General features: G+C 42.1%; 1 protein-coding gene across 1 annotated transcript in view; it reads left to right on the top strand.

Moving 5' to 3' along the window:
* The window catches only part of LRP5 (LDL receptor related protein 5), a 125,949-nt gene that overhangs the window by 79,280 nt on the left and 34,318 nt on the right, over positions 1 to 12,351 (top strand). Inside the window, exons 8-12 of the mRNA XM_069740340.1 lie at positions 2,992 to 3,208; positions 4,436 to 4,725; positions 5,381 to 5,607; positions 8,563 to 8,747; positions 11,766 to 12,089. Coding sequence (XP_069596441.1) covers positions 2,992 to 3,208; positions 4,436 to 4,725; positions 5,381 to 5,607; positions 8,563 to 8,747; positions 11,766 to 12,089 — 1,243 coding nt within the window. The remainder of the gene's footprint in view (positions 1 to 2,991; positions 3,209 to 4,435; positions 4,726 to 5,380; positions 5,608 to 8,562; positions 8,748 to 11,765; positions 12,090 to 12,351) is intronic.

Raw genomic sequence — 12,351 nt, 5'->3', positions numbered from 1 at the left:
ATTGACTGCTGACTGTCTCGAGTTTGGGTCTCGAGTTTGGGTCTCGAGTTTGGGTCTCGAGTTTGGGTCTCGAGTTTGGGTCTCGAGTTTGGGTCTCGAGATTGGGTCTCGAGATTGGGTCTCGAGATTGGGTCTCGAGATTGGGTCTCGAGTTTGGGCCTCGAGTTTGGGTCTCAAGTTTCTCGTATGTGATGAAAAAAATTCTACACGGTCTCCTTTCTGACAGTCCGTAAAAATCAGATGTCACCAGAGTGTGGTCTGATATTTTCATGGACCCACCGACTCTGCCGATTTTGATCTGACCCTCAGATCAAAATCTGTCATGTCACTGATATTTTCCACAGACCACTTGGTACAAGGAAAAAATCTGACATGTTCACAGGCCCGTAAAATATAGGCACCAGTGCTATCTGGGAATAACATGGATAACACTCGTGCGTGAAAATTGAAAGCGTGAACAAGCCCCATGTCAAAGACAAAAAGTGTCCAGGAGATTTCTGAAACCTCATAGCTTTTGCTGGTTTTGTGTAACACAGCTTCTTTTCTGCAAAAATTGAAACTTCAAAACCTCTTCGTGTGAACATAGGCTGAAACTGTCCGTGTTCCTACAGTCCTGTCGTGGAAAAGTCAGGGTCTCTTGATAAAAGTCTTAACAGAAGCAATCCTGCGGCATCACCCAGCCCCGCTCCCATCTCCTCCGTCTGAGATGTTCCTCCTCCAAGACTTCCATTCATTTTCTCTCCCTGAGGTGATGAGTGTAGATTTCATTCAGAGAATCCTCATGTCAGTCTCCTCCAGAGTATAAGGTGTGGTGATCCAGCACTCCGGAGCTTAACGTGCTTCTGTCATTGAAGAGAAATAGGATTAGGCATATCAAGGTACATTCTGGTGCCTCTCTGCTATAATATCCTTAATTACCCAGCAGTCTTCTGTTCCTGCGGACTTAAAAGCTATAATCCCTGTTATTAGATGTAAAAAAAAAAATTTTTTTTAGCCTTTTGCAATATTCTCTCTCTGTATCAGTGAGTATAACATACACGACTTGTTTTATGGACGGCTGACATGAAGAGGCATGTTGGTGAAATCATAGGGCATTATTTGCTGTTTGACGAGATACGTGGACTTGTTGATGGAGGGGAGAAGAACAACCCGACGGAAACTGTGATCTGCTCTGAGAGCAATTTTTGTTTTTTTAATATATTGCAGTCACTCGCCTTACCATATTAATTTGGTAATTTTATAGAAATTGAATAATTGGTTGCAAATCTCCAAAGATGAGAAATGATGATCAAGAGTCCTTCTGGAAGTTGGATATATGTTCAAAGCTGTAATTTACTTTCTATCTTGAGCTTCTTTTAAATGTTTGTTTATTCTTGGAAAAAAAAAATCCCAACAAATTATCCCCTATTCTTATCACTGGGGGTCCAACACAACCCCCATCTTGATTAGGGCAGAAGTACACATGCTTTGGCCTGTTATCCGTTCATTCTCACTGGGATTCCCGGAAAAAGCCAAGTACATCATCATTCAGCTTTCTCAGTCAGTCCCTTAGACTAGACTGAACTACAGAGCTCCGTTCTCAGGATTGGTGGGACCCCCAGCGATAGACAAGCTATCCCCCATCCAAATAAGAAGGGATGACTTAAAAAAATGGAACCTTCTTAATTGGTGCCGAAAGAGCAGCACAGATGGAGAACCATCCAGAGTATGTGACACTGCCCTGTAGAGGGGTAATTCTAGTACTAATTCCATGTAGTTCAGCATGGCTTCGATCACACTAGGGAAGAGCTTGGCATGGAGCACTCGTAGATTGGAGGTGGACCGGTGGTCATGTCTTTAAACCAGAAAACTGTTGTGACCTGCCACCTGGTGTGTTCATTTTTTGTAATGAGGAAAATTGGCAGCGTCTTTTTTGTAGAACTTAATAATTTACTTTTTTTTTGTTAGCGGCCTTTAGCTCAATCTCAAGTCATGGTAACTACATGGATTGAACGATCTGTAGGAAGATTGAGTTTGTGCTAGCCTGGATAAATTCACCAGGGTCTTCTCCGTCATCATATCGATTGTATCAAGCCATCTGGTTGCTGGTCTTCCACTTCTCCTTGTTCCTTCTATTCTTCCGACCATGATGTGATTCTCCAGTGATTGAACACCTCCTTCAAAGAGAGCAAAGTAGGCAAGTCTTCGCTTGGTGGTCCTTTCTTGGAGTGACATGTCTGGCAGGATTTGTTCCAAGATTGATTTGTTTGTTCTTCTTGCCATCCATGGTATTGATTAGATCCTTCACCACCACATTTCGAAGACGTCTATTTTGGATAGTCGATTACACTCTTGTTTACCGGAGATAGAACAGAGTCTATTTCACCCAACACAGTGCGCCAATTCCATTGTATTGACGCATATGAAGGGGCACATCTTGGTACCGTTTTCTGGTCCTAACCTACCAAGCCCCTTCACCGTTGGAGTGTTCAGTGCTGAACATTGCTCTTGAGTGTGCACAACCTCATGCCCATTTTTTTTACCGAACCGCAGATCAATGTCATTGGCATTGTATGTCAAATGTCGATTCTGGTTATGGTGTCCAAGTAAAGACCCCATGAACTTTCATCCTTCACGCCCATACATTTCACCACATGCTGGGCTGGCAGGAAGCTCCATATGAACAGAGACCAGTGAAGGTAGAAGGATGCAGCCGTTGCGTCCATTGTAGGTCTGTGACTGTTTCTACCATGAGAGATGGAGCTTGATATCGCTAAATTCAGCACCTAGTGGAAGCAATGTTCAGACATTCTTACATATTTATAATGATACTTACATTTTTTTTATAAAAAATGTTTTTTTATCTATAATGGTCAAATTTAATTTTCATGATGGAGATAATTTTCCCACCAATCGCAGACAATCGTGTTTTTAATCCTTTCAGTGCCACGTGTAGTCTTTGTCTTTGCGTTCGATTTTTGCGATCATTTATATATTATTTCATTTGCTTAGGTAATCAATGTGGATGGAACTATGCGAAAAACCCTCCTAGAAGACAAGCTGCCACACATTTTTGGTTTCACCCTGCTTGGAGACTACATCTATTGGACGGACTGGCAACGAAGAAGCATCGAAAGAGTTCACAAAGTCAGGGCGAGTCGGGAAATAATAATCGATCAGCTGCCGGATCTAATGGGGCTCAAAGCAGCCAGTGTAACCAACACTTTTGGTAAGATTCTAGGCATTGGCTCGTGTATATTTGATATCATGTGAATATGAAAGAGAGGAACCACTCGTACCTACATCTCCCTTATACAGAATGTGCTCGTTATTCGATTTGCACTTAGGAGTGATATATTCATAAGGGAGGTATACTGCTGTAAATTTATATCCCCCTCCGCCTCAACATTGGCACGTTTTTAGGTAAACCTAACCATGGTTGATGCAGAGGCTGCTGTAAGCACCTGAACGGCAGAACCATTTTCAATGCAGCAAAAGAGATTCGAATGGACATTACATGAAACTTAACCAACTCCAGATGGAAGATTTCTCCATTCCAAGGTTCTCTTTTTTTTTTTTTTCTTTTTTTACGATACTGGAGCACACCCCTTCTCTGAAAAAGCTTATAATTGTCCAACAGCATGTCACATTAGCCTAAGATTGCAGGTATATACATGTACCTTCAAAGGAAAACATTTATTTGTGCCCTTAACAATTAAAGGATTTTGTTTTCTTACCGAGCTTTCTTTACAAGTAAACATCAATGCACATGTACACTTAGCACAATCTGCTAGTTTGTCCTGTCTTAGTGTGCAGGCTTTGTTTTATTACTAAATTTTACTTTTTTTTTATTTTTTTTTACAACTGTGTTGTATTTCAGAAGAATGAATAATAATAAAAAAAAAAATCTTGCAGTTTTCACACTGGCCACCGGGGCTATTTTACTCGGACTTCCTTGTTTCAAGAAATTCTACACTCACATTAGCAGCAACGTACAGAAAGACATCTAATGAGCGTGTGCAAAAAGTCCTTGTGAGGTGGAGAGGAGCAGGGTCAGAGCGAATTCTGTGTTATCGACTCTGTATTTTGCTGTCATTGAATTTGTAGTCCTGCCTTTGATAACAAAACTGCTGTAAAGTCTTTCTGAAATGACAGGAACTATGAGGCCGATTCATGAAGATTGGCGTAGCCATCTTTTCCGCTATGGCGGGGTTGATAGAATGCGTGGCACCAAATTCATTAAGAGTGCACGCCGCTCAATAAGTTACGGTGCGGCCTCATTGAAATTCTTCAATTCGGGCATACCAAGCACTGCCACTTTTGGTTGGCGAGCCGACAACCATCTAGCCTTTTGTGTCGGCACAGTATTCTCGGGAGTAGTTTTAGAAGGCCAGGCTGGCCAAATTTCGACAAAATTCAAAGAATTTGGTAGTGGTTTAATTCCATTTTATTCCAGGTACCAACCCTTGTGCAGATCATAACGGAGGCTGTAGTCACCTCTGTTTCTTCACCCCTCGCGCCATCCGATGTTCCTGCCCGTTGGGACTAGAACTTCTGAGTGACATGAAGACCTGCATCATCCCGGAGGCATTCTTGGTTTTCACGAGCAGGGCAGCGATTCACAGGATTTCATTAGAGACCAACAATAATAATGTAGCAATTCCACTGACGGGAGTTAAGGAGGCATCGGCTTTGGATTTCGATGTGTCGGATAATAGGATCTACTGGACAGATATCACACTCAAGGTACGATGTTGCGCCACGTTTTTCGGTGAAGGCCAGTTCTTAGTAGTCTACACTTACATGTGTAGTTGATGAAATAAAAAAATGCTATTGTTAAAATCATATTAGTCATTGTTTGGGTTCCAACCAACTAGAAAATGGCGATTACTGGGTCTTGCCATCGGTGGTCGAAGTATATATCAAAATTAGAGATTGAACCCAATTTACCAGTCTCCTGAACGTTTCCGATTAACCTCTCTCGGAACATCTTTGGATGATCAAGTGCCACCTTCGATCATGATTGCCGAAGCCAATTAGTGGCAGCAATAGCGATTGACTGCAGTGGTCATTTAGATAGGTTGCACATGGTCAGCTTCTAGGGGAGAAGGTAAGGGCGTTTGAGATTGACATTTTAAGCTGTTCTTTTCTTACGGGCTGGGTGAGTACCAAAAGTCAATTCTGTTTCCAAACTAAAAAAATGGGCAAACACAGAGGACAATTTATCTTAAGATTGATTTGCTCCATGGATGGAGAATGTGAACCCCACCAGCAATCGGGGGCATCTCACCGGTGAAGCTCCCCTTGCAGTTTGAGAAGTTTTGGTCTTGAGTTACTTGGCTTCGTAGCTGGAAATACCCAAAATATGTATTTAAAGTGTCTCCATTTTTGGTTTCTGTAGACCATCAGCAGAGCTTTTATGAATGGAAGCTCTGTAGAACATGTCATTGAGTTTGGCCTCGATTACCCGGAGGGAATGGCAGTTGACTGGATGGGAAAGAACCTTTATTGGGCAGATACTGGTACCAACCGCATAGAAGTCTCCCGTCTTGATGGACAGTTTAGACAGGTTTTGGTTTGGAAAGATCTCGACAACCCAAGATCTCTTGCTTTGGATCCAGCACAGGGGTAAGCAATAAAGTTTGCAATGAGTCCTGTTATCTTGCTTTTTTTTTGGGGGGGGGGGGGGGGGGTGTTGGTACCAAATAATAATCACAGTAGATTGGTTATGAAACAGGTCAAGTTAATTTTCTTGAATTTTTCCTTAAAAGGAGTCTATCGGCACAAAACGACCAATGGCCAACAGGTCAGTGCATCTTCCCCTCTAATTGTTTTCAATCCATCTCTGCCCTCCTCTAAATCCAAAGCTGTCAGTCAAGAAAGAGGGGTGGGAAGCGGAGATGGATGCAAAACAATTAGCTGGAAAAATGCATTTGTGCTTCGCTGGAATTTTTTTTTCTTTTGCTGACAAACTCCCATTATCACAGGTCTCATACATGCATCTTGGCAGCGATGTGCCCATGTCATGTCACCGTCGTCCCTTGTAAATAAAACGGCCTCTTCTGAATATGTGCTTAAAGAGTATCCGTTGTTTTTATTTCATAAATCCATAGTACAAGTGTAAATAGGAAACATAATATATGCTATCAGAGAAATGGGCTTCTTCTTCCTCCCGGACAAACCTTTCACTCTCAATTCATGGGTAAAATCCGTGAAATCTGTACTTGTTAGATCGGCAATGACAGTTTGTTCTTATATATGTTTGTTTTTGTTTTTTTTAATTTTGTGAAGGCGAGGAGGAACTAGAGGCAGATAAACAGTTACCGTTCTCCATAGAACTTTATGAGCACCAACTGTCATATCCCCTATCTCAAGCCTTGTGAAGAGTTCTCGATAGAGCCAAAACGTTTCTGAGTTCCAGCGGGCTATTCAATCACAGTGTTTCCTAAATTCTTGATGGAGCGCTGCTTTCCGGTTTTTCTCTTGTTTTTAAATGATTTGGAGGATTGGTAATTGCCTGGAAGATTTTAAACTCATTCTAACCTTTTATTGTCTGCCTGTAAAATATATATGTATGTGTATAGGAGATAGAGGGATATATAGATGTTTTTGTGAATATAAATAAATAAATTATATATATATATATATATATATATATATATATATATATATATATATATATATTATAACTGTGTGTCATATGTGTGTGTGTGTGTATATATACACACATATATAGGAAAAAACTTTGTGTTTCTCCAGCGATCAGTCCCATAAGGGATTGAATGTTTGCAATATTGTTACTGAAGAAATCTGGAACTTTTTAATGGATAAATAAAAGGTATATTTTACTCTACCATTGCACTGATCGCTGGAGAAACAAAAAGTTTTTCTTTACACGCGTGGATTTATCCCAATCAGTTTTCTGTATTTCATGACTATGAAAATTGTACATTCACACTGAAGGCATCAAAACTATGAATTAACACGTGGAATTATATACATAACAAAAAAGTGTGAAACAACTGAAATTATGTCTTATATTCTAGGTTCTTCAAAGTAGCCACCTTTTGCTTTGATGACTGCTTTGCACACTCTTGGCATTCTCTTGATGAGCTTCAAGAGGTAGTCACCGGGAATGGTTTTCACTTCACAGGTGTGCCCTGTCAGGTTTAATAAGTGGGATTTCTTGCCTTATAAATGGGGTTGGGACCATCAGTTGTGTTGTGCAGAAGTCTGGTGGATACACAGCTAATAGTCCTACTGAATAGACTGTTAGAATTTGTATTATGTCAAGAAAAAAGCAGCTAAGTAAAGGAAAACGAGTGGCCATCATTACTTTAAGAAATGAAGGTCAGTCAGTCTGAAAAATTGGGAAAACTTTGAAAGTGTCCCCAAGTGCAGTGGCAAAAACTATCAAGCGCTACAAAGAAACTGGTTCACATGAGGACCGCCCCAGGAAAGGAAGACCAAGAGTCACCTCTGCTTCTGAGGATGTTTATCCGAGTCTCCAGCCTCAGAAATCGCAGGTTAACAGCAGATCAGATTAGAGACCAGGTCAATGCCACACAGAGTTCTAGCAGCAGACGCATCTCTACAACAACTGTTAAGAGGAGACTTTGTGCAGCAGGCCTTCATGGTAAAATAGCTGCTAGGAAACCACTGCTAAGGACAGGCAACAAGCAGAAGAGACTTGTTTGGGCTAAAGAACACAAGGAATGGACATTAGACCGGTGGAAATCTGTGCTTTGGTCTGATGAGTCCAAATTTGAGATCTTTGGTTCCAACCACCGTGTCTTTGTGCGACGCAGAAAAGGTGAACGGATGGACTCTACATGCCTGGTTCCCACCGTGAAGCATGGAGGAGGAGGTGTGATGGTGTGGGGGGGCTTTGCTGGTGACACTGTTGGGGATTTATTCAAAATTGAAGGCATACTGAACCAGCATGGCTACCACAGCATTTCGCAGCTGCATGCTATTCCATCCGGTTTACGTTTAGTTGGACCATCATTTATTTTTCATCAGGACAATAAACCAAACACACCTCCAGGCTGTGTAAGGGCTATTTGACCAAGAAGGAGAGTGATGGGGTGCTACGTCCGATGACCTGACCTCCACAGTCACCAGACCTGAACCCAATCGAGATGGTTTGGGGTGAGCTGGACCGCGGAGTGAAGGCAAAAGGGCCAACAAGTGCTAAGCATCTCTGGGAACTCCTTCAAGATTGTTGGCAGACCATTCCCGGTGACTACCTCTTGAAGCTCATCAAGAGAATGCCAAGAGTGTGCAAAGCAGTCATCAAAGCAAAAGGTGGCTACTTTGAAGAACCTAGAATATAAGGCATATTTTCAGTTGTTTCACACTTTTTTGTTAAGTATATAATTCCACATGTGTTAATTCATAGTTTTGATGCCTTCAGTGTGAATGTACAATTTTCATAGTCATGAAAATACAGAAAAATCTTTAAATGAGAAGGTGTGTCCAAACTTTTGGTCTGTACTGTATATATAGAGAGAGATGCACGCTAAATACAAATAACAATATCCAACTCTGCGATTCCATTTCCTAACGCCTTTATCATTGCAGGTACATGTACTGGACAGAATGGGGAGGAAAACCCAGGATCGTTCGCGCCTACATGGACGGGACCAACATTATCACTTTGGTTGATAAACTGGGTCGTGCGAATGATCTGACCATTGACTACGCTGACCAAAGACTTTATTGGACGGACCTGGACACTAACATGATCCAATCGTCCAACATGTTAGGTAAATGTGGCACCCGCATGGCGCTGGTGCTGCTGAACTTCTCACTGCTGTGTACATCTGTCAGACATCATACGTACGTTCGGCTTTTTGGGAGGTTCCTCAGTTGTCACTGGTCTGAAGTTATGGACTACTAGTTGAAGAATTCTTTGTCTCGACTTGCTTGAGTTCTAATCTGATGCTTAGACTGATGGCAGCGTCCTTCTATCCAGTCCCACCAGACTCTTCCCTTTCCGTCTGTAACGGTCGACCGGGCTCTCCAACCTAAATATAAAGTAATGATGTAAGGCGCAGTTTTAAGCAGAAAACCAGCTGTTGTCTCAGGCACTGCATTCATTCTCGCTTTCACCACCTGTCTGAGAATATTTTGACTTCATGCGTTTTTATGGTCATTCCTTGCAAATGGCTGTGATCTATATTGTATGGAGAATGTGGCTCTTCAGCAGTTAAATGGTCCAGAAATGTTCACATGCATTAATGGCTATGGACACTTTAGACATGGGGATCATTGTTTGCTTTATTAAAATTGCACTCTTCAGTCCTTCATTTGTTTTCAGACCCCTTAATGCGCAGTTTGCAGCCTGAGCCAAATTTCAGATTTTTCTCTTGTGGGAGTGTCCCTCTCAGTTATATAGGTTGGATGCTGCTGCCTTCACTTGCTATGGATTATTAGCACAATGCCAACATTGCACTTATTTCTCCTCCCTTTTCTATAGCCTGCTTTCTCTGTTATAGGCCACGTTCACACACTCGGTATTTGGTAGTTTTGATACATCAGGTCTTTGTAAACCAAAACCAGGAGTGGGTGAAGATTATAGAAGTGGTGACGTGTTTTTACTGTACTTTTCCCCTGATTGTTCCACTCCTGGTTTTGGTTTACAAATGCTGACAAAATCCTCATAGTATGACCGTAGCCTTACATAAAGTTTTAGATACTTTCTTCCCTCTCCACAGCAGATCTGTGTTAACAACCTGTACCTTCTGCTACCTCTAACACTGAGAGAAGCAGAGAGCTGTCAGGATTAGAGATGAGCGAAGATCGTCGGCTCCCTCCTAATTCGGCAAGCTATATCGCTTACTGAAAAAGCTGCGCACTCCAGATCAGCTGTTTGGCGCTGCAGCGCCATGTGTCGCGGCTGTGTGACAGTCATAACACATGCAAGGATTCCCTGTTTGTTAGGCAATCCCTACATGTATTGCTGCTTTCGAACAGCTGCGAGGATGCCGAAGACACTCGGCTAGCACCCGAGCATGCTCAGATAACACCTTATCCCAGCCCAGTCGCTCCTCACTAATCCTGTTCCCATTGCACCCCAGCCCTGCCTTTTTTGGGGCACTGCCTTTTTTTGGTAAAAACGGCAAAAATCGCAGTGTTTGTGACCCTTCAAAGCAGTTTAAACTAGAATCAGGGCCTTGGGGTGTGTTCACACGTTGTATTTTTGCAGCATACAATATCTGTGTTTTTGTTAGAATTTTGAAGCATTTTTCTTGATTTTACTTTTCTTTTTTTCCATTCATTTGAATGGGTGAATAGGACTGTGAAAAAAGCTTAAATTAACCTACTGAGGAGTAAAAAAAAAAAAAAAAATCATGTGAATTGGATTTTTGAAATCTCACTCACTTTGCTGCTACTTTAAAGTGTTTTTTTGCCGCAGGAAAAAAATACTGCGAATGAAACCCCACGTGAACATCTCTTTAGTCTTCATGAAATCTTTTCTACCATTTTGCTGTTGCAGAGTCGATTTATAAAGCTGCTTATCTTTATCCATTAAGGAAGCTAAAAGGAAAAAAAAAAAAAAATGCAAACAGTGCGAAGGTGCAGATAATGACCTTGCGTGTATGCTGAATATACTAACCTACTGTACAACTAATGTGTATACGGTATTCTGCCCCACTATGTAAGAGATCAGATTCTATTATACTGTATATAAAATATAGGTACAAATTCTGGATTTGCGAGCAGACCACTTACAATGAGAGATCGCCTGTAAATCCACTTCTTTGTTTCCCATCGTTTGCCTTAGGGATCATTCAGATTGATTTTTGTTTTCTTGTACGAGAAAAATGGACTCATTATGTTGATCGGTGTGTGGTCCGAGTGTCGTCTGTCTTTATTTGTGGAAAAATAGAAAAAAAAAATCTCAATTCTGACAATCCTTGAAGATCAGACCGTTCTCAGATACAAAGGCCCACCAGTAACATTTGATTCTTGGGGCCCACTGTTCAGCTACATGCAAAAATAACCTGACCCTCCTGGTGCACAAATTTTACTTATCCTTCATGTAATGACTTGGCTAGCTTGTTTAATGAATGATTAGATTATACCTTTTTCTGCTAATCGTGAATCAAGCGTAATAGCACTACTTAGTCTACGTTCACATTAGCGTTCCGCTAATGTGCGTCCCTGTTGCGTCGGCGACGCGCCCCTATGTTTAACATGGGGGACGCATGCGTTTTTTGGGTGGCGTTTTTCGACACGTGCGTCGTTTCCGACGCTAGCGTCGGACGCAAGAAAATGCAACAAGTTGCATTTTTCGTGCGTCAGATTTTCGTCAAAAAACGACGCACGCGTCGCAAAACGCAGCGTTTTTGCGCGCGTTTTTTGTGCGTCACCGGCGCGCAACGCTAATGTGAACGTAGCCTTATTGACACTCCTTCACAAGGGCGGCCTACCGGAGGATTCCACTGTCCTCCTGTCGGCCAGTCCGAGAGTACTCCGATATCATCCAGGTTCAGTCCAATTTTTTTTTTTCTTTTCGCGGACCCATTGACTTGCATTGCAGATTTTTATCCGACCCTTGGATCAAACTCTGACATATCTCTGTGACTTACCTAGAATGGTCACGTACATGTGAATGGCCCTATAGTCTATCCCGGGTACAAGTGGTCTCCGTGAAAACCATGGATTGAACTCGTACGTGAAAAACGGATTCCTGAATGAGCCCTTACATCACTAACTTTCCACCATCATGTCTTTATATTTGGCTGTTTCTGAACCTTTCCCCCTCTTTTGCTCCACAGGGGAGAACCGAGAGATCATTGCTGACGACCTGCCTCACCCCTTCGGTCTTACCCAGTACAGTGACTACATCTACTGGACAGACTGGAACCTGCACAGCATCGAAAGGGCAGACAAATCCAACGGCAAGAATCGCACTTTGATCCAAGGTCGCTTGGACTTTGTCATGGACATTCTGGTATTCCACTCCTCCCGGCAGGACGGCTCCAACGAGTGTGTGCAGAACAATGGGCACTGCAGTCAGCTCTGCCTGGCCGTGCCAAATGGATACAGATGCAGCTGCTCCTCTCATTACACCCTGGATACCAACAACAAGAACTGCAGCTGTACGCACCCGTAGAGTTCATTACTTTTATTTCCAGACTGCTCTGAATGACTGCAGCATTGTTGATAACCATCAAAGCTACTATCCTCTTATTATATTGCAGTCATCATATTATACAACACTGTGTACTTACAATTGCTCATTTTGCCTTTCTACCCAGGTTATTCTTCTCTTTTCCATTAGGCCTATGACCTCACATGATTAAAAACAGACTAGCTAAATCCTTCTAAGCTCTATGTCACATTTTCCTGCATGAGTCATCA

This window comes from Ranitomeya imitator, chromosome 9 (assembly GCF_032444005.1).
Source record: "Ranitomeya imitator isolate aRanImi1 chromosome 9, aRanImi1.pri, whole genome shotgun sequence".
In the NCBI taxonomy this organism is placed as follows: Eukaryota; Metazoa; Chordata; class Amphibia; order Anura; family Dendrobatidae; genus Ranitomeya; species Ranitomeya imitator.
The sequence above is the reverse complement of the archived record's forward strand: the minus strand, read 5'-3'. Positions and strand labels throughout refer to the sequence as shown.